Source organism: Salmo salar, chromosome 15, assembly GCF_965601325.2.
Source record: "Salmo salar chromosome 15, fSalSal1, whole genome shotgun sequence".
Lineage (NCBI taxonomy): Eukaryota > Metazoa > Chordata > Actinopteri > Salmoniformes > Salmonidae > Salmo > Salmo salar.
In genome coordinates, this window is record NC_138305.1 from 74544723 (window position 1) to 74571893 (window position 27171).

General features: G+C 41.3%; 1 protein-coding gene across 1 annotated transcript; it reads left to right on the plus strand.

Annotated features, from left to right (window-relative positions):
- Positions 1–22913, plus strand: LOC106572218 (5'-nucleotidase domain-containing protein 2). Its single transcript, XM_014146209.3, has 14 exons — positions 1–511; positions 1031–1215; positions 1329–1403; positions 1554–1609; positions 1744–1837; positions 2350–2478; positions 14813–14873; positions 15579–15681; positions 17363–17464; positions 17613–17694; positions 20792–20878; positions 21079–21219; positions 21495–21559; positions 21712–22913. Exons 1-14 carry the CDS (start codon positions 160–162, stop codon positions 21971–21973), a joined length of 1794 nt encoding a protein of 597 aa, XP_014001684.2. The 5' UTR covers positions 1–159; the 3' UTR covers positions 21974–22913.
- Positions 22914–27171: the final 4258 nt, after the last annotated feature.

The window sequence follows — 27171 nt, forward strand, 5'->3', positions numbered from 1 at the left end:
AGCTGACTCAGCCCCAAAATCTGTCCGGCAATGGGAGTGTCTAATATGCACTGGATCTTACTTGTGCATCAGACTCAGTGGCTGTTGTACGCTATCCGCTACATATTTCTTTTGATTGAGATAACGTTCTAAAGATACTCTGATAAATGCCAAGTACTCATGTCCTGTCAAAAAATAAGAACGTTTAGCCATGCGTTATGGCAGACAAGTAAGTCTACGTCGCTTTGCAAAGTTTATGTGGCTTCTTGTGGTAGCGTGGCATCTACAGGTCCGACCACCCAAATAGGTGAATGCTGCGAAAATGAACAAAATGGATCAGATTTAGGTATCCAGCCTGCACGGTCCACAGCCATCCCAACTTCTCCATCACCCGCAAATCACAGACACGTAGCGGGCAACAAACAGAAGGTGTCGCCTATCTTGTCTGAAAGGGCATTCACTACAGGGCTCAAGATTGACTCCAAGACTTACCTTTGGTCAAGGTATAATGAAATGAAACGGCTTGTGCACGGTAAGATGTTTTTATGTAAATGTTAAAGTTTGCCTAAAATATGTTTAGTTTTTTTGCCAACTGAAACGGTATAATCACTAACCCATTTCTCTTTTGTCAATACAGTTTTTCCATCCATACCAGATAGATTGTTGGTTGTCAGTTGACAAATGTTAGACTCCTGCCATATCATCTTATTGCTACACTCTGGAAACTTTTCAACCTCTCATTTGTCATTTTAGTAACAAAATCCCCCCCTTGATTAGAATAAGGTTGACCAATAACCTAGTCTTTTATATTAACATCCCCCTCCCATTCCAATTATTATGCCTGTAATAAACTCTGAAGGATGTGCTAACTGTGAGTGAAATGTTCATAACCTAATGAAATACATCTTTGGCCATTTTTAACTAAAGGCCCCTACTGCCCAAAATTGTCCAGACTTCAGTTTACCCACACAATGCATTGAAGACTATTCATGAAGACTGATAATGGTAGATTTGGTATTTTGTTTAATGTCTCCCCCCTCCTTTTCTGCAGATCTGATTCCTCCAGGTGTATGCAACTTACTGAACCCCTCCACCATCTATGCCAACAATGAGGTTGACTTGGATGAAGTGGACATCTATGGCTTTGATTATGATTACACACTCGCTCTGTACTCCAACACTCTTGATACAATGATCTACAATACAGCTCGAGACTTCCTTGTCAAACACTACAAGGTTTGTTTGATGGAAATGCGATGCTGTTTACCTCATATTCTCATACAAATGTTCATGATGCACATTTGTTTGATTTGAATTTGTTAAATTATTACTTTTAACTCCCCTAACAGTATCCAGAGGGCATTAGCAAGTATGACTATATTCCCAACTTCGCTGCACGTGGTCTCCACTATGACATTCAGAAGGTAAGTGCTTTTTTTGCTGTATAAAAGCTTATAGTATAAACATTCAACAGGAAAAGTTAGAAATTAGCTGGAATAGTTTTTTTTTTTTTTTTTTTTTTTTTTTACTAGAGTGAAATGGTAGTTGAACAAATAAAATTGTTTTCCATGCAGGGACTGTTGATGAAAATAGATGCCTTCCATTACATCCAGCTGGGGACTGTATACAGGTAAGTTACTTGCTAGGTGAATATATGGAAAACAAAAGTTTTTTTTCTAATAACAATACTCTTTGCTATTGCTATGTCATGGATTAAATACTGTAGTCAAGAGACCATAGTGAAAGAGATGTTAATTCCCACAGGGGTCTGAAGCCTGTTCCAGATGACGAGGTTTTGGAGCTCTACGGTGGAACTCACCATGTCCCTCTTCAGGAAGTCAGTGGCTTCTATGGAAAGGTCACTACTTCACCACATTCTTCGACAACACTTGCCTGTATCTTCCTGAACAGATGAGCTAGATGAAAGACAAGGATCGGAGATTGTGCATAAACATAGTTGACCTATAGGCCTAAATGTTGAAAAAGCATGCAAAAGCGATGAGCTTTAAAGTACAATAGTTCACAATTGCAATTCATTCTAGTTGCAATGGCATTAACTATAAGACAAGTTTTACCATGTCCGTGACCTGCTCTACACCACATTCTTTCTTTTAATCACAAAGAATCCTATGGAGACTTTAGGCCAGCTACTGGAGAAATAGTCATGGTCTGACTCATTTATTGCTATGTTCTCTCAGTGCCTTGGGAGAAGTTGAGTTTATTTGCCCACTTGATTAAATACCCTCCAAACCAAATGGTCGGTGTTCTCATACTATACTATGGGAATAAACATCTATTAACTGACTGGTGTGCATGAATATGTATAACTTGGTTTGTCTTCTATCCCGTTGGGCTAACGTTATCTTACAGGGTCCAATGATGAAGCAGTTCATGGATGTTTTCTCCATCCCAGAGATGACTCTCCTGGCAGCTGCCAATGACTACTTCTTATCCAATGACATTGAATATGACCCTGGTCATCTCTACAAAGATGTTTCGGTGAGTGCATTCAGCAACAAAACATAGCCACATTCTGATGCACTTGAATCCAAAGATAATACTTTATTTTAATTCAGACATCAAAGTGGGACCAGTTTTTAAAATGTGGGCAAATAGCTGGTTCCGAAAATACAAGGCTTTTAACTAAAAAGTCTAACTTAGTTCATTGCTGCAACCTGACTCCTGAGTTGTTGCACCGAAGTCAATGTCTGTGAATTTTCCTTTTGTCTACCATTGTGCATGGCAGTTGAGAATGTGGGCTAACTTTGTTTTTCATGCTGTGTCGGTCAGTCAGTGTGCCAAAAGCAATTTTATTCCTCCTCTCCCTCCCTCCCCTTCAAGTGGAGCCACTTACTAATGCTTAGTGTGTCTAAATGGAAAATGTTGGGAAGAACTAAAGAAAGACAAATCTATGTCGGTGAGGTAGCTTTTGGTGCCTGCCACGTTACCAGTGTGTTGGGCTCTGTTCAAATGCTGTCAAGACATAGTGAAAAGTTCCCCATCTGTGTCCTGAGAACCCAAAAGTCGCATACCATTTTATCTTCTCATTGATTTTAAATATCTGCTGAAGTCGATATTTGTAATGAACATTGATTTTAATGTAAAAAATTACAAAAACGGTATCATCAATTTGGTCATAGTCAGTATTTTCCAAAACATTTTTGTGAGATTTAGGGAAGCTGTTACATTCCTAGATTCATTGGATATTTGAGGGTTGTATTTTGATTTCAATCATGCCATCTAACACGGGATGGTAAAACCTAGGGACAATTGTCATGCATGGAGAAAAAACTGCGCTGAATGCTCTTTATCCAACTGTGTGGCAGAACCAACAGACAGTGAGACAGTGAGCCCACATGACGCAGTGCCTCAGACTTGTTTACATATCGTCGCTGTCTGATAACATTTTAGCTTTTTAATGTTATTTATTCAAAGCAGTAACCCCTTAATGTATGCTGACTCCTGGAAGAAAATGTATTCAAAATAGCTTCTAAAGTTTCATGTATTTTTGTTAATGGGAAAATATGGTCGTTTTTTTTATTTTTATTTCCTGAAAAGATTATGTTTTGGACATGAGGTTTTCGTCAGACAGCGACGATAACAATACTTGGCCCATAAGCCCTTTATCGAGTGGCCTCTTGCTGATGTGTTTGATAGTGATCACTCGAGTCTTTCACAGTTTTGGGCAAAATGAGAATTGAGACGATGCGCACTTGCATCCCAACAGCCACATGTCAACATTCCAAAATTCCAAAGCCATTTGTGAGCATCATGGGGCCATACTTGCAAACATTAGAAAAAGTTGAAGTTTAAACTTTTTGTCAGTCTCAAAATACGCATCAGCCAATTAAAATCGTAGACGTAATTGCACGTGATCAAATACTTACCCATGAAGCGTCCTTAACAGAAGTCTAATGGTACATTCTGATAATCAAAGCAACTAGATCATGTGTGTTTGACTGACTAGTCAAATAGCTTTCTGTGTAGAGTGCTTAGCCTCACGTAATTGTTGCAGATTGTGGCAAGGGTTCGAATTTTACATGAGTTGTTTTCCCCGTTGAAATGTAGAATTATCTTTGTGTGTTGAAATGCAGCAAAAATCTTGTAAATTATGAATACAATTAATTAGGAGCTTCTTGTTGGAGTCCCTCTTGCAGGCTGACGCACAAGCTATTGGCACTGCTAACTAAATGTATTTGTTTATTATGGATCCCCATCAGCAGCTACTCTTCCTGGGGTCCGGCAAAATTAAGGCAGTTATACAATTTTAAAAACATTACAATACATTCATAACAGATTTCACAACACACTAAGTGTGTGCCCTCAGGCCCCTACTCCACTACCACATATCTACAACACAAAATCCATGTATGTATGTATGTATGTATGTATGTATGTATGTATGTATGTATGTATGTATGTATGTATGTATGTATGTACGGTGAGGGGAAAAAAAGTATTTGATGCATGCATGCATGCATGCATGCATGCAAAATCAGCAGGGGATCGTACGTACGTACAGTGAGGGGAAAAAAGTAATTGATACATATGTCATGACGTTGCCCTCTGGGTTTTCTATGCACCATCCCCCGACCTCTATACTTCTGACAGAAGGCTGTGTGAAGGCGGTCGTAAATTCCAAAGGGAATGTCCTGCCTTACAGGCCACAGTTTTGAGACAGAGTGGGTTTCGTATAGAGAACAAAGGATTCTACCACCTCACAGGATTGGAGAACCGAACGACATTTCTGTTCTGGAGAAGGTATAAAAGATCGGTGAAGAATCCAGCTATGAACTGGTCCACTTGGTACAATTTTATGACAACTCATGAGAGACAATATTGCCATATTACCATAATAATGTTTATATAATAGCCTCAGCTATGAGACTTACATCTAAATGGTTGTATACAAGTAATGAATAAGGATAAACCTATTTGGAATATGTTGAGATGCTATGTACTGATGTTAATGTGAGAGAATTGTATTTCTGTTCAAAGCATAACTAAGTCATCGACACGCCCCCAGGGACACAGACAGGACAAGGCGTCATGTGACAACCTTTTCTATGTTCAGTATAAAACCCCCACCCAGAATTTCTTTCTTTAGACCAGCTTGCCTCAGAAGAGAGAGCCAAGGTTTGACCATGCATTCCTCTACTGAACTTTAACCATACCACGTGGTTAAACTTTTAGACTATCGATACCGACAGAATAATAAGTCTTTGATATTAATTACTAGTCTGCAGCTAGAAATTCGGTGTCGTTGAACGCAAAGACCGACGAAACATCCATTCTATAAAAACATTAATGAATGTCGCTTTGAAAGAACCATTCTAACCGAGAGAGAGAGGGAGAGCGCGGACAAAAACCCTCCAACAGAATCAAACTCTCCAACAAGGATCCCGACGACACACTGAGCGTAAATATATATTGATTGCAATTGTTCCCGAATGAGTGAGCGTTCATGTGCCAAGGATTAGCATATCAATTGTTAATATTTATGAACTCTGTTGTGCCTTCTCCGCTGCCCCCAACCCCCTTGTTTGTTTAACAAGCCGCCATGCCGGTTTAGCCCACTAGGGCACATTTCGCTACCATTGCTTTGTGACGATAACTACGGTTTGTATGCTTTCTGTGAATTACTTAGTTGAGTAAATAAATGATTTTAAGACAATTGATGTATGGATGACTTAGTGAAGACTGGGTTCGTGCAGATAACAACAATTTACGACGTTTGGAATGAGACTGACGAGGTGAAGAATACACCATTTAAACCAGAAGATAATCGGTCAGATACGATGTTATAATATAGGAAAGTTATATTAGGAAAATTATAACTTTGTAATCTGAATATTTCCCTTGGTGCCCCGATCTCCTAGTTAATTACAGTTAAACGATTAATCAGTTTAATCGCGTAATAATAATTACAGGGAGTTATTTGATAAACATGTCTTCAGTTTAATGGTGCCCCAAAGACACGACACGCATGTGCATGTATGTATGTATGTATGTATGTATGTATGTATGTATGTATGTATGTATGTTTTCCCCCCCGCGTCGACGTCGTACGTACGTACAGTGAGGGGGGAAAAAAGTATTTGATCCCCTGCTGATTTTTTTGTGTGTGTGTGTGTGTGTGTGTGTGTATCCAGAAAAACGCATGTCAAAAATGTTATAAATTGATTTGAATTTTAATGAGGGAAATAAGTATTTGACCCCTCTGCAAAACATGACTTAGTACTTGGTGGCAAAACCTTTGTTGGCAATAAGAGGTCAGACGTTTCTTGTAATTGGCCACCAGGTTTGCACACATCTCAGGAGGGATTTTGTCCCACTCCTCTTTGCAGATCTTCTCCAAGTCATTAAGGTTTCGAGGCTGACGTTTGTCAACTCGAACCTTCAGCTCCCTCCACAGATTTTCTATGGGATTAAGGTCTGGAGACTGACTAGGCCACTCCAGGACCTTAATGTGCTTCTTCTTGAGCCACTCCTTTGTTGCCTTGGCTGTGTGTTTTGGGTCATTGTCATGCTGGAATACCCATCCACGACCCATTTTCAATGCCCTGGCTGAGGGAGGAAGGTTCTCACCCAAGATTTGACGGTACATGGCCCCGTCCATCGTCCCTTTGATGCGGTGAAGTTGTCCTGTCCCCTTAGCAGAAAAACACCCCCAAAGCATAATGTTTCCACCTTCATGTTTGACGGTGGGGATGGTGTTCTTGGGGTCATAGGCAGCATTCCTCCTCCTCCAAACACGGCGAGTTGAGTTGATGCCAAAGAGCTCCATTTTGGTCTCATCTGACCACAACACTTTCACCCAGTTGTCCTCTGAATCATTCAGATGTTCATTGGCAAACTTCAGACGGGCATGTATATGTGCTTTCTTGAGCAGGGGGACCTTGCGGGCGCTGCAGGATTTCAGTCCTTCACGGCGTAGTGTTACAAATTGTTTTCTTGGTGACTATGGTCCCAGCTGCCTTGAGATCATTGACAAGATCCTCCCGTGTAGTTCTGGGCTGATTCCTCACCATTCTCATGATCATTGCAACTCCACGAGGTGAGATCTTGCATAGAGCCCCAGGCCGAGGGAGATTGACAGTTCTTTTGTGTTTCTTCGTTTTGCGAATAATCGCACCAACTGTTGTCACCTTCTCACCAAGCTGCTTGGCGATAGTCTTGTAGCCCATTCCAGCCTTGTGTAGGTCTACAATCTTGTCTCTGACATCCTTGGAGAGCTCTTTGATTTTGGCCATGGTGGAGAGTCTGTAATCCGATTGATTGATTGCTTCTGTGGACAGGTGTCTTTTATACAGGTAACAAGCTGAGATTAGGAGCACTCCCTTTAAGAGTGTGCTCCTAGTCTCAGCTCATAACCTGTATAAAAGACACCTGAGAGCTAGAAATCTTTCTGATTTGAGAGGGGGTCAAATACTTATTTCCCTCATTAAAATGCAAATCAATTTATAACATTTTTGACATGCGTTTTTTCTGGATTTTTTTGTTATTCTGTCTCTCACTGTTCAAATAAACCTACCATTAAAATTATAGACTGATCATTTCTTTGTCAGTGGGCAGACGTACAAAATCAACAGAGGATCAAATACTTTTTTCCCTCGTATGTATGTATGTATGTATGTATGTATGTATGTATGTATGTATGTATTTCTACTGTTTGCATCGGTTACCTGATGTGGAATAGTGTTCCATGTAGTAATGTGCACCTCCCATAGTCTGTTGTGGACAGTGAAGAGACCTCTGGTGGCATGTCTTGTGGGGTATGCATGGGTGTCTGAGCTGTGTGCTAAGCGTTTAAACAGACAGCTCGGTGCTTTCAATATGTCACCACCGCTCACAAATACAAGTAGTGATGAAGTCAATCTCTCCTCCACTTTGACCCAGGAGAGATTGACATGCATATTATTGTTTGCTCTCTGTGTACATCCAAGGGCAAGCCGTGCTGCCCTGTTTAGAGCCAATTGCAATTTTCCTAAGTCCCTCTTTTTGGCACCTGACCACACAACTGAACAGTAGTCCAGGTGCGACAACTAGAGCCTGTAGGACCTGCCTTGTTGATAGTGCTGTTAAGAAAGTAGAGCAGTGCTTTATTATGGACAGACTTCTCCCTATCTTAGCTACAATTCTATAAATATGTTTTTACCATGATAGTTTACAATCCAGAGTTACTCCAAGCAGTTTAGTCACCTCAATTTCCACATTATTTATTACAATATTTAGTTGAAGTTTAGGGTTTAGTGAATGATTTGTCCCAAATACAATGCTTTTAATTTTTGAAATATTTAGGACTAACTTATTCATTGCCTTATTCGTTGCCACTGGCTTTGCTCAAAGCCAGTGGCATGTCGTTACTCAAAGCCAGTGGCGTGTTAGTAAAGATTGAAAAAAATAAGGGGCCTAGACGGCTTCCCTGTGGAATTCCTGATTCTACCTGGATTATTTTGGAGAGGCTTCCATTAAAGAACACCCTCTGTGTTCTGTTAGACAGGTAACTCCTTATCCACAATATAGTAGGGGATGTAAAGCCATAACACACAGGTTTTTCCAGCAGCAGACTGATCGATAATGTCAAAAGCTGAACTGAAGTCTAACAAAACAGCCCCCACAATCTTTTTATCATCAATCTCTGCATCAGCCTATCAAATATCTTAGACTTTATATCCACCAACAAATGGCATTTCTTAAAATAGGTCAACTTGGCCACCAAATTGCATAGATGTGTAGGCTACAGTTTACATGTGCAATGTTTTATATGCATTTTTATAATCATCCACTTTGTCACGTGTTATTTGAATCGAGCATCGAGTACCAGCAGTGAACAGTGTTTTCTTGTACAAAAATGCTTTATGCGAGGGGGCTCGAACCCACGGTTAATGTGCACTGGTTTTAGTCAACCGCTTTGACTCTAAAACCACAGTGAAACAGATGAGCAAAAATATATATATATATATATATATGAAAATGTGCCTTTTTTAAATTTTGTCAGGTCAACGAGGCATCATGCAATATTGGCACTCAACACTTGAGAAGGACCAAGCGGAACAAAAGTAAACCTTGAATTTGGAGGTTTAAAATAGCCCTCTGGTGGCCACGTTGACCTATTAAGAAATGCCATTGGTTGCTGGATATAAAGTCTAAGATTTTTCATAGGCTGATGCAGAATTTGTTACAAGAAAATAATCACTGCCACCTGCTAAAGTTAGCATAGGGCTAAATGTGCTAGGTTATGTAATGGGAACAGCATTTAATCACATGCAACTACGTCGATGATTTTAATTGACTGATGCCCATTTTGAGACTGAGAGAAAGTTTAAACCTAAACTTTTCTAATGTTCGCAAGTATGGCCCCCTTGTGTCCCACCACAACCTGTTTCGTAACATGATTTACTTTTAAACACTGCCAGACAGCCTCTCACTCCGGTAATGGATAGTGAGAAAGTTCAAAACAAAACGGCACCGAAGCTCTTTGCCACTTGTCAGTGACTTGATAAGCTGATTTAGCTAACGTGGCCTGCTGCTTAATGTGCCTGCTAGCTACTAGCTAGCTTCATTGACAAACACAGATGGAACTTAGCTAGCTAGTGGTTTTGGGCGCTGATAACGGTTTGATGGCACCTGAGAGGATGGCTGTCGTTTCATGGGCTCTTAAAAAAACGTGCTATTTTTGTTAATTTTTTCATTTTTTGTAACTTATTTTGTACATAAAGTTGCTGCTACCGTCTCTTATGACCGAAAAGAGCTTCTGGAAATCAGAACAGTGAACTGGACGAAGAATTTCTCTTCGAGTCGGACGAGAGGGATTTACTCCAGACACCTGAACAGGCCCTCATTCCTGTCATTTGCAGGAGAAAGAGACGGAAAATATATCGTGGAAAGAGATCGGGGTGCCTTGGAGGATCTGCCGACGAGTGGCTTATCTGCCCTAGCCTTCTGTACTACTGGCCAACATACAATCGCTGGAAAATAAATTGGATGAACTAAAAGGACGTATATCTTACCAACGGGACATTAAACTGTAATCTTATGTTTCACCGAGTTGTGGCTGAATGACAACATGAAAAACATGCAGCTGGCGGGTTATACACTGTATTGGCACGATAGAAAAGCAGCCTCTAAGACAAGGGGTGACGGTCCATGTATATTTGTAAACGACATCTAAAGAAGTCTCGAGGTTTTGCTCGCCTGAGGTAGAGCATCTCATGATAACCTGTAGACCACACTATCTACCAACAGTTTTCATCTGTATATTTTTGTAGCGGTCTACATACCACCACAGACCAATGCTGGCACTAAAACCGCACTCAATGAGTAGTATACCGCCATAAGCAAAATCGCTCATCCAGAGGTGGCGCTCCTACTGGCCGGGGACTTAAATGCAGGGAAACTTAAATCCGTTTTACCTCATTTCTATCAGCATGTTAAATGTGCAACCAGAGAGAGAGAAACTCTAGACAACCTTTACTCCACACACAGAGACGCGTACAAAGCTCTCCCTCGCCCCCCATTTGGCAAATCTGACCATAATTCTATCCTCCTGATTCCTGCTTTCAAGCAAGAATTTAAGCAGGAAGCACCAGTGACTTGGTCAATAAAAAAAGTGGTCAGATGAAGCAGATGCTAAACTACAGGACTGCTTTGTTAGCACAGACTGGAATATGTTCAGGGATTCTTCCGATGGCATTGAGTACACCACATCAGTCACTGATTTCATAAATAAGTGCATCGATGACGTCGTCCCCACAGTGACTGTACGTACAAACCCAACCAGAAGCCATGGATTACAGGCAACATCCGCACTCAGCTAAAGTGTAGAGCTGCCGCTTTCAAGGAGCGGGACTTTAATCCGGAAGCTTATAAGAAATCCCGCTATGCCCTCCGACGAACCATCAAACAGGCAAAGCGTTGGATGTGGCAGGGCTTGCAAACTATTACAGACTACAAAGGGAAGCACAGCCGAGAGCTGCCCAGTGACACAAGCCTACCAGATGAGCTAAATTACTTCTATGCTCGCTTTGAGGCAAGTAACATTGAAACATGCATGAGAGCACCAACTGTTCCGGATGATTGTGTGATCATGCTCACCGCAGCCGATGTGAGTAAGACCTTTAAACAGGTCAACATTCACAAGGCCTCAGGGCCAGGTGGATTACCAGGACGTGTACTCTGCTGTCTTAACTGACATTTTCAACCTCTCCCTGTCTGAGTCTATAAACCAACATGTTTCAAGCAGACCACCATAGACCCTGTGCCCAAGAACACTAAGGTAACCTGCCTAAATGACTACCGACCCGTAGCACTCACGTCTGTAGCCATGAAGTGCTTATAAAGGGCGGTCATGGCTCACAACACCATTAGCCCAGAAACCCTAGACCCACTCCAATTTGCATACCACCCCAACAGATCCACAGATGATGCAATCTCTATTGCACTCCACACTGCCCTGGCACACCTGGAACACCTATGTGAGAATGCTATTCTTTGACTACAGCTCAGCGTTCAACACCATAGTGCCCTCAAAGCTCATCACAAAGCTAAGGACCCTGGGACTAAACACCTCCCTCTGCAACTGGGTCCTGGACTTCCTGACGGGCCGCCCCCAGGTGGTAAGGGTAGGTAACAACACATCCGCCATGCTGATCCTTTACACGGGGGTCCCTCAGGGGTGCGTGCTCAGTCCCCTCCTGTACTCCCTGTTCAATCATGACTGCATGGCCAGGCACGACTCCAACACCAAGTTTGCAGATGACACAACAGTGGTCACCAACAACAACGAGATCACCAACAACAACGAGACAGCATATAGGGAGGAGGTCAGAGACCTGGTTGTGTGGTGCCAGGACAACAACCTCTCCCTCAACGTGATCAAGATAAAGGAGACGATTGTGGACTACAGGAAAAGGAGGACCAAGTGCACCCCCATTCTCATCTACGAGGCTGTTGTGTAGCAGGTTGAGAGCTTCAAGTTCCTTGGTGTCCACATCTAAAACGAACAAGGTCCAAGCACGCCAAGACAGTCGTGAAGAGGGCACGACCAAACCGATTCCTCCTCAGGAGACTGAAAAGATTTGGCATGGGTTCTCAAATCCTCAAAAGGTTCTACAGCTGCACCACTGAGAGCATCCTGACTGGTTGCATCACTGCTTGGTATGGCAACTGCTCGGCCTCCGACCGCAAGGCACTACAGAGGGTGGTGCGTACGGCCCAGTACATCACTAGGGCCAAGCTTCCTGCCATCCAGGACCTCTATACCAGGCGGTGTCAGGAAGGCTGTAAAATTGTCAAAGACTTATCAGCCACCCTAGTCATGGACTGTTCTCTCTGCTACCGCACGGCAAGCGGTACCGGAGCGCTAAGTCTAGGTCCAGGAGGCTTCTAAACAGCTTCTACCCCCAAGCCAGAAGTCTACTGAATATGTAATCAATTGCTACCCAGACTACTTGCATTGCCCCCCCCCCCCCCCCCCTTTACACTGCTGCTACTCTCTCTTATTAGTTATGCATAAATCACTTTAATAACTCTACCCACGTGTATATATTACCTCGAAGCCGGTGCCCCCGCACATTGACTCTGTAGCGGTACTTGTTATTTTACTGCTGCTCTTTAATTATTTGTTACTTTTTTTTCTTAGGTATTTTTCTTAACTGCACTGTTGATTAAGGGCTTGTAAGCATTTCACTAAGGTTGTATTCGGCATATGTGACAAATCAAATTTGATTTGATGAACAGCATGTAGCTTGTGCATTATTTACGATAGTTTTACAGCTTGCCGATGTTCTCAGAAATCAGTCCTGAGTGCAGCTACTTGAAAGTACTGCACCAAGCACCTTACCAATATGTCAAATTGTGTGACTAAGACCACCCCTGCAAAAAAAACATTTATACACTGCTCAAAAAAATTAAGGGAACACTTAAACAACACAATGTAACTCCAAGTCAATCACACTTCTGTGAAATCAAACTGTCCACTTAGGAAGCAACACTGATTGACAATAAATTTCACATGCTGTTGTGCAAATGGAATAGACAACAGGTGGAAATGATAGGCAATTAGCAAGACACCCCCAATAAAGGAGTGGTTCTGCAGGTGGGGACCACAGACCACTTCTCAGTTCCTATGCTTCCTGGCTGATGTTTTGGTCACTTTTGAATGCTGGCGGTGCTTTCACTCTAGTGGTAGCATGAGACGGAGTCTACAACCCACACAAGTGGCTCAGGTAGTGCAGCTCATCCAGGATGGCACATCAATGCGAGCTGTGGCAAGAAGGTTTGCTGTGTCTGTCAGCGTAGTGTCCAGAGCATGGAGGCGCTACCAGGAGACAGGCCAGTACATCAGGAGACGTGGAGGAGGCCGTAGGAGGGCAACAACCCAGCAGCAGGACCGCTACCTCCGCCTTTGTGCAAGGAGGAGCAGGAGAAGCACTGCCAGAGCCCTGCAAAATGACCTCCAGCAGGCCACAAATGTGCATGTGTCTGCTCAAACGGTCAGAAACAGACTCCATGAGGGTGGTATGAGGGCCTGACGTCCACAGGTGGGGGTTGTGCTTACAGCCCAACACCGTGCAGGACGTTTGGCATTTGCCAGAGAATACCAAGATTGGAAAGTTCGCCACTGGCACCCTGTGCTCTTCACAGATGAAGCAGGTTCACACTTAGCACATGTGACAGACGTGACAGAGTCTGGAGACGCCGTGGAGAACATTCTGCTGCCTGCAACATCCTCCAGCATGACCGGTTTGGCGGTGGGTCAGTCATGGTGTGGGGTGGCATTTCTTTAGGGGGCCGCACAGCCCTCCATGTGCTCGCCAGAGGTAGCCTGACTGCCATTAGGTATCGAGATGAGATCCTCAGACCCCTTGTGGGACCATATGCTGGTGCGGTTGGCCCTGGGTTCCTCCTAATGCAAGACAATGCTAGACCTCATGTGGCTGGAGTGTGTCAGCAGTTCCTGCAAGAGGAAGGCATTGATGCTATGTACTGGCCCGCCCGTTCCCCAGACCTGAATCCAATTGAGCACATCTGGGACATCATGTCTCGCTCCATCCACCAACGCCACGTTGCACCACAGACTGTCCAGGAGTTGGCGGATGCTTTAGCCCAGGTCTGGGAGGAGATCCCTCAGGAGACCATCCCCCACCTCATCAGGAGCATGCCCAGGCGTTGTAGGGAGGTCATACAGGCACGTGGAGGCCACACACACTACTGAGCCTCATTTTGACTTTTTTTAAGGACATTACATCAAAGTTGGATCAGCCTGTAGTGTGGTTTTCCACTTTCATTTTGAGTGTGACTCCAAATCCAGACCTCCATGGGTTGATAAATTGGATTTCCATTGATTATTTTTGTCTGATTTTGTTGTCAGCACATTCAACTATGTAAAGAAAAAAGTATTTCATAAGATTATTTCTTTCATTCAGATCTAGGATGTGTTGTTTAAGTGTTCCCTTTATTTTTTTGAGCAGTATATAAATTAATATAGCGAACATAACACAGCCACATCGAACCAGGCCTTGTTTTTTTAAGTTGCTGATTCAGGATGTCTATGATTTGTTCTGAACAAACTGTACTTCCCAGTTACAGAAGTGAGTGGCAAGATTCCAGGAATGCTAGATCTTTACAGCACATTCCGCAAACATTCAATGGATCTCTCCCAAGAGAGGAAAAACGTGGCTGGTTAAATGTCCTTTTAAGATAGGAGTAGTAAGCCCACAAAAGTAAGCCCTCAAGGTCTAAAATGTATTTTAGACCTTGTGCAAGACAACTGTATACGAACATTCTCAGTGAAAGTTGAGCTTATCCACACTCTTTTTATTTTCCTCAGGATGCCATTGGAATGGTGCATATCAAAGGCTACATGTACAAGTGGATAATGCAAGACTTGGGTGAGATGTACATTTATTTATTATTTTTTTTTTTCCATCTTTGGTTTTAGACATTAAATCTCATGTTTGTATTGGATGCTCCCCATCTCACCCATGCCCAGTTTGCAGGTTCTTTTAAAAGGAACATTGTTAAAATCACCTAAATAAAAAGCAGTGTTGTCTTGATCCACTGTTCATTCTCTGTATTCGAAAACATTAACAGGAGAGCAATTTAACTGCCATGCAGATAATAGTTTTGGGGCTAATCTTTTTCAAGTATTTTAAATCTGATTCTTCAAAAACCATTGCTAAGGGTAAGTCAAGATAATTGATCAAATGTTGCAAACATAATTAAAAGTATGTTCATATTTTAGCACTTTAAAGTGTATAAAGAAATGACAATACACTTGACAATTTATAATGTTAATAAGTTTTGTTTAAAGATGTGTTTACGGAGTTCATGTTTGTTAGGAATTGAGAGGAGAGGGCATTTCAAGACAGTATAATATGTCTCTTTATACTCTACTGTACCACAGTCTAACAATTACTTTAAATGCCTTTGTATTTTACTTAAATGCTACATGATTGTTTCCCAATGAACAAAGCTATCAGTTTCTTCCAAGGGACAACACGTTCTGACGGAAGTGGAATATTTACATACTTCAGAAATACTCAAGGGAAGGGGATATTCCCGTCTCAATTGACCCTTTCATCTCCCTCCCACAGAGAAATATATTCTCAGAGGAGATGAGACATATGCAGTTCTGCACCATCTGGCCAGCCATGGCAAGAAGCTCTTCCTTATAACCAACAGCCCATTTAGCTTTGTGTAAGTGTCACCATCAACCAAATCAAACTGACAGTTAAATAAATCAGAGATGTACAGTACCAGTCAAAAGTTTGGACACAGCTACTCATTCAAGGTTTATTTTTTATTTTTACTATTTTCTACATTGTACAAAAATAGTGAAGACATTAGAACTAGGAAATAACACATATGAAATCATGTAGTAACCATAAAGTGTTAAGCAAAAATATGTTATTTTAGATTCTTCAAAGTAGCCACCCTTTGCATTGATGACAGCTTTGCTCTTGGCATTCTCTCAACCAGCTTCACCTGGAAAGCTTTTCCAACAGTCTTGAAGGAGTTCCCACATATCCTGAGCACTTGTTGGCTGCTTTTCCATCACTCTGCGGTCCAACTCATCCCAAACCATCTCAATTGGGTTGTGGTCAGGTGATTGTGGAGGACAGGTCATCTGATGCATCACATATCACTCCTTCTTGGTCAAATAGCCCTTACACAGCCTGGAGATGTGTTGGGTCATTGTCCTATTGAAAAACAAAGCAAAAACTAGATGGGATGGCATTATTAATAAATGGTGTTCTAAATTCTAAATAAATCACTGACCGTATCACCAGCAAAGCACCATTACCACCTCCTCCATGCTTCACGGTGGGAACCACACATGTAGAGATCATCCGTTCACCTACTCTGCATCTCACAAAGACACAGTGGTTGGAACCAAAAATCTCAAATTTGGACTCATTAGACCAAAGGACAGATTTCCACCGGTCTAATGTCCATTGCTCATGTTTCTTGGCCAAAGCAAGTCTCCTCTTCTTATTGGTGTTCTTTAGCAGTGGTTTCTTTGCAGCAATTAGACTATGAAGCCCTGATTCACAAAGTCTCCTCAACAGTTGATGTTGAGATGTCTGTTACCTGAACTCTGAAGCATTTATTTGGGCTGCAATTTCTGAGGCTGGTAACTCTAATGAACTTATTCACTTAACTCTGGATCTTCCTTTCCTGTGGTGGTCCTCATGAGAGCCAGTATTATTGTCCAAAAACAAACTCATGTGGCACTGATCCAACAATGATAAAGAGTGAATATGCACACTCACCAGGGATATGGCCTGTGCTCTCTTCTGGTGCCAACAAAATAGGCTATACTGGTCGCTCAATTAAGTTGAGAATTTTGATAACTAAAAGACAGATGAGGATTTTTATTGTCTTCTCTTTACAGCAATATAGCCATTTGCCTTCCAAAGTATATTTTCTCACGATTGTATTTTGAAATATTGCGATATGCCTGGCTGGGGCTTTCTACCTCTCACTGACAGTTGTAACTCGACAATCATCTATTTGGTATTTGCCGCGCACGCTGCCCAAATTGCGGGCCCTTACGACTTTAGGCAATGTGATTTAAACCATCCACAGCTTATTTTTTTTATTTTAAAGAAGCTAATGTTCCTCTGTGGCCAAATCGTGCTTTCTGGTGTAGTAGCCTATTTTGAATGATTTTATTTATTTCTGAATACACAGGAGTAGGTTAATTAGGTTATATAATTTAGGAAATTTTAATTCAATTGACTTTCGGGGGAAGCGTTGCTTTTATTTGTAAAAATTGTTAACCTTATGGATGTGCCATCTGTGGGCACTTTCAGCTCTCAACAGTAACTGTACATTTCATGGTTCACTAACCAGCTGTTTTCCTGATTTTATTTAGAGACAAAGGGATGAAATACATGGTAGGAAAGGACTGGAGGGACTTTTTTGATGTTGTCATTGTTCAAGCTGACAAACCACACTTCTTCAACAACTGTGGCAAGTAAGCCTGATACTCTATATCTTCATACTCCCAACCAAGAAGTGTCTAAATTCTATAACCTTGGTCTTTACACAAATTTACAGAAAATGAGAGCATTCTACATACTGTTCAGGTCATTGTGTGACCTGATCATATTTTCTACTTGCAGACCTTTCAGACGTTTGGATGGCAACGGGGACCTTCAGTGGGACAAGATCAAGAGCTTGGATAAGGGCCAGATCTACAAACAGGTAGGAGCGGAGACATTACCCAGAAATATTACTTTATACAGTGTATTCAGACCTCTTGACCTTTTCCACATTTTGTTATGTTACAGCCTTATTCTAAAATGAATTAAATCAAATGTTTTCCCCTCAATCTACACACAATACCCCATAATGACAAAGCATAAATTAGATTTGAGCAAATATATTAAGAAAACCCCCCTGAAATATCAGGTATGACGCTACAAGCTTGGCACATCTGTATTTGGGAAGTTTCTCCCATTCTCTGCAGATCCTCAAGCTCTGTTAGGTTGGATGGGGAGCGTCGCTGCACAGCTGTTTTCACATCTCTCCAGAGATTTTCGATCAAGTCCGGGTTCTGGCTGGGCCACTCAAAGACATTCAGAGACTTGACGCGAAGCCACTTCTGCGTTGTCTTGGCTGTGTGCTTAGGGTCGTTGTCCTGTTGGAAGGTGAACCTTGGTCCCAGTCTGAGGTCCTGAGCGCTCTGGAGCAGGTTTTCATCAAGGATCTCTCTGTACTTTGCTTTGTTCATCTTTCCCTCGATCCTGACTAGTCTCCTGGTCTCTGCCGCTGAAAAACCTCCCCACAGCATGATGATGCTGCTGAGGAAAAAAACGATTTCATTTTAGAATAAGGCTGTAATGTAACAAAATGTGGAGAAAGTAATGGGGTCTAAATACTTTAAAATTCGCTGTATATATACACAAAATGATACATGAGAGTGTGGGCCAAAGTTCTATGCGATCTTATAAATTATGAACTTTGAATTGCAAAGTGACTAACTCAGTTGCAGGACTTACCAGCATTGACTACTTGCGTTCCAGATAGTGGTAATTTGTGAGATTCACAATGTCAATGTCGCATTTGATCCTTTTACTGTGGGAAATGAATGACACATGATTGGAATGGCATTACATTTTTACATTTTAGTCATTTAGCTGATACTCTTATCCATCGCGACTTACAGTAGTGAGTGCATACATTTACGTACTTTTGCGCACTGGTCCCCCATGGGAATCGAACCCACAACCTTGGTGCTGCAAGACTATTGGACTAAAGTTCCACACATCACAAGTTACTATTTAATCAACCTGAATCGGATGTCCCTAGTCTGAGTAATGCTGGTCTTACAAAGATGGCCTTTGAAGTCTACGCAAAGATGTTAGTCTTGTCCTTGAAGTTAGATCCCTGTTGTAGCTGAAAATGGATCAAGTTTAGTGAAAAGTGGATTATATTTTGATGCTGTGACATGTATTGCCTCTAGGGTTGCAAATGGAGGCTATATTACTGGCCAATAACAAAGTTTACCTGTAAACTACCAGAATTTGGGTGACATTTAAGTTTTTATTTGTTTTTAATCAGATTATATCTTGTGTGGCCTTTTTGGGTACTTCAGATTATCTGTAATTATCTCTGGCCCTCTGTGTGGTCTTGTCACATGTAAATATAAAATAACCAAATAAGATGATTTTAAACTAAACATTTGAATGACAGAACTGTAAAGCATTATCCTAAATATAAACTATCAACTTAGTGAATACCATTGGTGTTTTAATATGAGGGTTTCAGCATGAAATATCCTTAATTTTTTACACACATTTATTTTACTATGTCTATGTCTTTGTTGTAAATGTTTTTGCACCAAACTGGTGGCAGTTGGGAAAAAAGTAAATAGTTCCTCTTGAACCATATGGTCTATCCACTAGAAACACATGGACACAGATTAAAAAAATGTATACTATATATGAACACTTTTTTTTGTTATTCAAGTATAAATTACTGAAGTTACCATAGATTGACATAGATTACCTGTTAATTCTGTTAACTTTGGTAAATTACCAGTAGCGTTGCAACCCTAATTGCCACAGTAGGACATGGTAACCATGCAGTACTTTTCCTCTCTCCCTAAGAGCACTGCCAACATCATTGGCAGATTGACCCACAGTCAAGGCCAATAGTTGTCTGCTGCTAAGGCCTCAGCAGAATTTGGTGGAAGACCACATCTTTATATTAATTGTCATTAGTCATTAGTTCTGCCAATCCACAGTTTTTTTTTTTGCCTTATTTCCTCCTCTGTTTTTACTTCAAGCATTACAACTTAAAGGGCCAGTATAGTCAAAAATGTGTGTTTCATATACACTGAGTGTACAAAACATTTTAAGGACACCTTCCTAATATTGAGTTCCACCCTTTTGCCCTCAGAACAGCCTCATTTTGTCTGGGCATGGACTCTACAAGGTGTTGAAAGCGTTCCACAGGGATGCTGGTCCATATTGATTGCAATGCTTCCCACAGTTGTGTCAAGTTGGCTGGATGTCTTTTGGGTGGTGGACCATTGTTGATACACACAAAACTGTTAATAATGAATAACACAGCACAAACCAGTGCACCTGGCACCAACTACCATACCCCGTTCAAAGGCACTTAAATCTTTTGTCTTGCCCATTCACCCACTGAATGGCACACATACACAATCCATGTCTCAATTGTCTCAAGGATTAACAATCCTTTAACCTGTCTCCTCCCCTTCATCTACACTGATATAAGTTGATTTAACAAGTGACATCAATAAGGGATCATAGCTTTCACCTGGATTCACTTGGTCAGTCTGTCATCGATAGAGAAGGTGTCCTTAATGTTTTTTTGCACTCAGTGTATATGTCCACACTATGAGATTGGAATAATATTATGATAATGCCCTTTTAGTGTAAGAGCTGTCTGAAAAGACCACCTGAAATTTTTGCCTGTTTTTGGTGGGATGGGGTTTTGGCCTGCCTGGTAGGCCAGGCGATTTAAATTAGTTCATAGACCAATTAGAATGTGTTCCAAACCTTTCTGCAAATACGTAATTTTTTTTCTCGTTTTCCCCTCCCCACTCAGGACTGTCTCGGAGTGGTCAATCTAAATTCTTGCTTGAGAAATTGCTCTTTGCTAAAAAGCTATTTTTGTTAATTTTTTTTACAAATTTTATTTTTTAACAATCACAGAAAGGTACTTAATTGCTACCCAGGAATGATTTGATATTGAGATCAAAACGGCTGCATTGGACCTTTTAATCATCTTTCCTAGTGACATTTATTATGCTGTCTCCTTGTTGTAGGGCAACCTGTTTGACTTTCTCAGGCTCACAGGATGGAGGGGATCCAAGGTGCTCTACTTTGGAGATCATCTATACAGTGACTTGGCAGTGAGTCATACTATATTATGTCAGAATTTTTGGTTACTGATACAGGCAGTGTAAATGTGATTTCAGAACACAAGAAATGCACACATGAATTGATTTTGTTTTAAGGACTGTGCCTCGCATTGTTGTGCTTACAATATAATAACTTGTGGCATGCTGTGGCTAATCGTTGTACTGGGCTGACTACTCATGCTCTGCTGCAGGACCTGATGCTGCGTCACGGCTGGCGGACGGGGGCCATAGTACCAGAGCTGGAGATGGAGACCAGGGTGGTGAATACAGAGCAGTATGCACAAAGCCTCACCTGGCTGCAGGCACTCACCGGTCTGCTGGAACGCATGCAGGTACACTATTGGGCATTTTACCACATAGAACTTAGCGAACTGTGAGATCAAAGCAATAGGTTAAGTTACACGTCTTGCATTTACCATGACTGGTCCCTTGCATTTATGGGATGTATTCCCAATCAATTGTACCCACGCAAAAAACATGACTACAACAAACTAATATTATGATTTTGCTACCCACCAGCAATGCAATTGAGAATGGAGACACTTGACACCATGTTTTTCTTGAATGTTGAGATGAAAGTAAAACATTTTTTATTGAACCTGTGCAGATGCATCGAGATCCAAAGTCAAAGGAAGTTCTACAGGATTGGTTGAAGGAAAGAGAAGAGCTTCGGTGAGTCTAGTTATAGTAGATAAATTATACTTAATTTATCAAAACCGTCGGACAGCTAGTCAGACCTTAAGGATTCAGTGTAATTTTGACTTGGCAAGCTTCGTACAGACCTATGAACTTCCTTCGGCCCATTCTTTCATTTTCCCCCTCAGAGCTGTGACCAAGAACCTGTTCAACCCTCACTTTGGCAGCATTTTCCGCACCTGCCACAACCCCACCTTCTTCTCCCGTCGCCTGTGTCGCTTCTCTGACCTCTACATGGCATCCATCAGCTGTCTGCTCAACTACGACCTCTCCTACACTTTCTACCCTCGTCGCACCCCCCTGCAGCACGAGGCGCCGCTGTGGATGGACCAGCTTTGCACTGGCTGCATGAAGACTCCCTTTCTAGAGGAGATGGCTCACATCCGCTGAGGGCCGCTCCGAGGTTTCACAAACCTCAAACTTGATATAAAGGGGCAGGAACTGAAGCTATGCCGGGAGTAAGGAGAATTGGGGCATGGTGCACAGATCATGAGTGCCACCTCCTGGGTTGTTGTATGCCGGTAGGTAAAGTGAAAAGGAAGGGAAAAGGGGATACCTAGTCAGTCACACAACTGAATGCATTCAACCCGAAATGTGTCTTCTGTATTTAACCCAACCCCTCTGAACCAGCATACAGTAATAGTAAAATAACTGAATATCTGGCTATTCAAGTTACCCAATATAGTTTAGTTACTTAGTTACTTTTTAGGTTAGTTAAGTTGAGGTTGCAACTTGTAATTAAATCCAAAACAATTTGAACAATAACTGTTTGTATATGGTGTGGATATCTGTTACTTGATTACTCTTTTTTTCTCTCTCTCTCTCATTTTAACCATGTAGCCTCTTCACTGTAACAGACTGATCTTATGACCTCATCAGTTTGAGTTATGAGTAATGGATCTTAAGTTTATTGGTGTATAGTCTTGGCTGTTATTGTATTTGAGTATGACCATTCACACTGCAGTATGGTTCAGGGCAAGCTAAGTTGTTGCAGTCACTAGACATCTATTTTGGGTCATTCTTGAATCAGTGGCATTTTTGTAACCACGAGTTAACACTTTAAAATGGCAAATAGTTACACATGTTTTTGTTTGTCAATAATACAATATAGGCTAATGCAAGTCCTTTATACTACAAAACTTTAAGTCTCAAATGAAATATCACATCTTTTGTTGCTTAAAAGCTTAATTATCCATTTGTGTCACTTCAAAGTAATAAACAAGTTAAGAGTACCAAATATGACTGCTGAAACAACAATAAAAATAGGGTATCTCCCTCTTATGAACGAGAGTTAAGTGATACGAAATAAAAGTGTAATTTAGCTGACAAATGTGTGGTAATGGTTTATATATTTGCTCCTGGCTGTCAGTCTGTCTCTGTGGGACAGCCAGTGGCGACCCGTCATTCAGGGCAGGTGAGAGCCCCACCTGTTTAAGCCCCACCCTTTTTGCATGTTATTTTGATAATACGTGTCACATCACTTTGCAAACATTGTAAAAAAAAGAATATATATAATAATCATTGAGTTAATAAAGCTGCATACAAACATGGTCTATTTTTTGCTTTCTTGAGTAAGGCAGCTCCAAAATGCAGGTGTTTCAGAATAGTGCTTTCTGTGGTGGTGGGGCAGCCAGTGGAAAATACAGAGCGTAGGGGTTGGTAATGTTTTCTAGTTGCGCCGTGATTGGCTCAGTGTTCTGCCATATCTAATGGTGGAGCTTGAAAATTCAAGCCCCTTAGGTGCTGCCATAGTTACATTAGAAGTGCCCATCCAAGAAGGCTCAAGGGCTCCCGAGTGGCGCAGCGGTCTAAGGCACTGCATCACTATAGACCCCGGTTCGATTCCAGGCTGTATCACAAGAATCGGCCTTCGTTGTAAATAAGAATTATTTTCTTAACTGACTTGCATAGTTAAATAAAATGGATCATTGGCAACAGATAAAATTACATCAAATCACGTTATATCTACAGTAACTTTGATTGGACTGATCATGTCAACATCATACTTTCAAAATCTTAGCTAGCAGTCATTATGAATCAAGTCAACAATCTAATGGCAAAAGCTCTTTAATCCTTGTCATATGAAAATTAATAATAGAACGTGTTGGTGCTCATCGGCCATTGGACATAAACATTACACAAGTTGGAAATCGCAAATTCAACAATGAGTGGTTTGGAAGGAATCAGTGGCGAACTGCAAGCATTGCAAATCAATCACTAGTCTGCTATTCAGTGGAGTGGGTGTGTGGTCACAAGTTTGGGTTTAAGGGTCTCTTTTCCAAGCTTAAAAGGATAAACATTCAACATTGGCCGTGCTGACTTCTGCTGCGCTCAAAACTTGAAACTCGGAACTGGGAAATCTAGCTTCAGTGAGTTCAAGACAACTGGGAACTTGAGCTCTGACTGGGAAAATACGTTTTGAACGGTCATCCAACTCGGAATTTTTTCAACCTTGTTTTTGTGTCTTGAAAGCACCATAAATCCAGAGAATGCCAAAGTTTGATGACAAAATTTCCCCACGAAGGACTGCTGCTCCACCTTCCTGTTCAAATGAGCACAGCACAAGGTGAGTCCAAAAACATGTATTGTATGCTGCTGCACAAATTATGTAATAATTATGTAATAATAAGATGTGTATACTGTAGCTAAGAAAGTAATACTAAGTGAATGTTCTGTAGTAAGCTGTTAGTAGCCCAGGTGCCTCACCGTAATAACTTTACCTACTGTTCTGACTTAGTACCACCTAGGTTGCACATTTCGGGGAATATTCAGAGGTGGTAACTTTCCGTGGGACTTAACGGGAATATATGCAAATTATTATTAATACCATTTAAATGTAGATGTTTTTTGCATTGGATATATTTATCATATTTGGAGACAAACGTAAACCTTTTACCTTATCAGTAGACATAATTGCAAGTGATTAAATCCTAACAATAGAAATAAAAAAAAACTTTAGGTACGAATTGAACTTTAATTAAAATGAGTTGACTCTTCACATGGGATGATTTCACTGAACAACAAAAGGGAATATTGAATGATCCCCAATGATCCATCGCATCTCCCAAAAATGTTTTCAACATACATCTATAAAATGATAGTCTAGAAACTAAAGCTTTGGTTGTCTTCCTCTCAGGCTTCCATGTCTTCTCCCTGGACCTCCACCTCTTAAACATCAGACTCTGAGGCCTCATCTTCACTGTCACTTTCCAACCTTGTTGAGGATGGCTCATTGTCAGGCTCAAGAAATGTATTTTTTTGCCCAGATGGCCACCAATTTTTCAACCCTTGTATTGGTCAGCCTGTTGCGTGTTTTGATGTGTGTGTTCCCAAACAAGGACCAGTTGCGCTCTGAGGCGGCTGATGTCGGTGGGATTTGGAGGATGATGGAGGCAACAGGGGAAAGAGCCTCAGATCCACAAAGTCCCTTCCACCAGATGAGATATGTTGGCATGACTGCCATATTGCATCTCCATCCCAAAGCCCTTGCTTGGAAGTGTACTTCGCCAGACTGCCAAGAAACTTGCATTCATCCAGGCCAAGGTGGTGAGACACGGAAGTGATGACACCATAGGCCTTGTTGATCTCTGCACCAGACAGGATGCTCTTGCCAGCATACTTGGGGTCCAACATGTACGCTGTGGTGTTGCTGGGCAGCTTCAATGTGGTGCTCTTATTCTTCTCACTTTGCTTGGTGAGGTAGATTGCTGCTATAACTTGATGAACCTTCACATACCTAACCATTTCCTTGTCTCTCTTGTAGAGTGTTTTCATTGTTTTCAGTGCCATGATGTCCTCGAGGAGCAGATTCAATGCATGAGCAGCACAGCCAATGGGTGTGATGTGAGGGTAGGACTCCTCCAGTTTAGACCAAGCAGCCTTCATGTTCGCAGCATTGTCTGTCACCAGACAATGCAAATACCTTCTGTGGTTCAAGGTCATTGATGACTGCCTTCAGAGTAGGTGTGTCCAAACTTTTTACTGGTACTGTATGTGTTGTGATAATTGAGTTGTTTGCTCTAAGTTAGTTCATATGCATTGCAACCCTGATCTATAGGCCTAAGGCAGAGACAATAAGAAGACAGAGTGGCAGAATAAATTCAACCACACCTTTGTTTCATACAAAACCGGAGAGCAACCTATGTCCAGTGAAGTCCACAAAGCATATTGCATGTAACAAACCGTTACATAACCTACAGCATGGTCAAGCAAGTTAATGTTTCCGACATTTTCAGACCACTAAACTATTGATTTAGAACCACAGAGAGTTACTGCAAGTCGCATAGAAAACAGGAGCTGCCTCCACTATTCTAGCACCATTTCAACTTAAACATTTCAATATCATCAAATCACCTATGCTTAGTCTAATACAATGACAACTAAAAGATACCAAAAACAATTTACTCCAGTCAATGTAAGCTAAATATGATGTGGCTGTCCATGGTTCTGATTTGTGTGTGTGTGAGCGTGCAAGTAGAAAAAAAACATGTTGACTCATGCTACTTGTAGGGAAATGTCAATGCCATCCTCCTCTTTCATGTTGACAAAAGAGTATATCACTCTGTCATACAGTACACACTTTTTGTTGTTGTCCTAAACTACCTGGCTAAAATGCTTGCTCACTAGCCTACCTTCCTTTCAAGGGAAACATTAGCTAGCATGAGCCTTCTAGCCTACATCTAGCTACATATTGAACTTCCATCCTCTCTCAGGCCAGGGGCACAATGTATGAATTCATGGTTGGATCAGAATTGCTGTTATAATCATTGGCCAATACGGAGAATTAAGTAAAACTACAAGTCCAAATCCCCATCGCCATTCATGGCTAATTTAGGAAAGGGACAATTTTAGCTAGCTAACCACCGGAGGACAACAACACAACGAGATGCATAATGAGTTTCTATCAATGACGTATACAATCTATGTGATGTGATTGGAGTGAAGCCAAATCAAAACTGGCTTCCCTTGACACTTTTTTTGGGTGCGCCAGACCATTCAAAGTTGAACTAACTCAGTTTAGCTCAACACTGATTGGCTACTATTTTTTTTACGTTTTTTTTTTTATCAAGGGAGGCCAAATGCTTACAGGCTTCCCTTGCATTCAATGCTATGGGCGGCAACAATCTAATACTATTTTGGACCAGATAGCATTAGATAGACGGCCAACACATACAGAGACAAGTAGAGCTGTTTTGCTCTCTTGGATGCTTTCTCTGGTGACATTCATTCAGCCTTTTGCGAATTTAAAGGAAATGTTGAAACAGGCAAAAAGATGTTATATATATTTAAACACACACACACCACACACACACACACACACCCACTGCCTTTGGCACGTATTTAGACCTCGTATTTAGACCACGTATTTAGACTTTTTCCACATTTTGTTAGGTTACAGCCCTATTCTAAAATTATTATTATAATTTTTTTTTTTAAGCCCTCATCAATCTATGCACAATACCCCATAATGACAAAGGAAAAACTGTTTTTTTTTAAATGTTTGCTAATTTTTTTTAAATAAAAAAAGGAAATATTACATTTACATAAGTATTCAGACCTTTTACTCACTACTTTGTTGAAGCACCTTT

Excerpts from the sequence above, each read along its gene's own strand:
- LOC106572218 (XM_014146209.3), top strand. The coding sequence starts at position 160 with ATGTCCTGTCAAAAAATAAGAACGTTTAGCCATGCGTTATGGCAGACA. Across the intron at positions 1,216-1,328 it reads TCCTTGTCAAACACTACAAG|TATCCAGAGGGCATTAGCAA; the intron begins GTTTGTTTGATG and ends CTCCCCTAACAG. Across the intron at positions 1,404-1,553 it reads TCCACTATGACATTCAGAAG|GGACTGTTGATGAAAATAGA; the intron begins GTAAGTGCTTTT and ends TTTTCCATGCAG.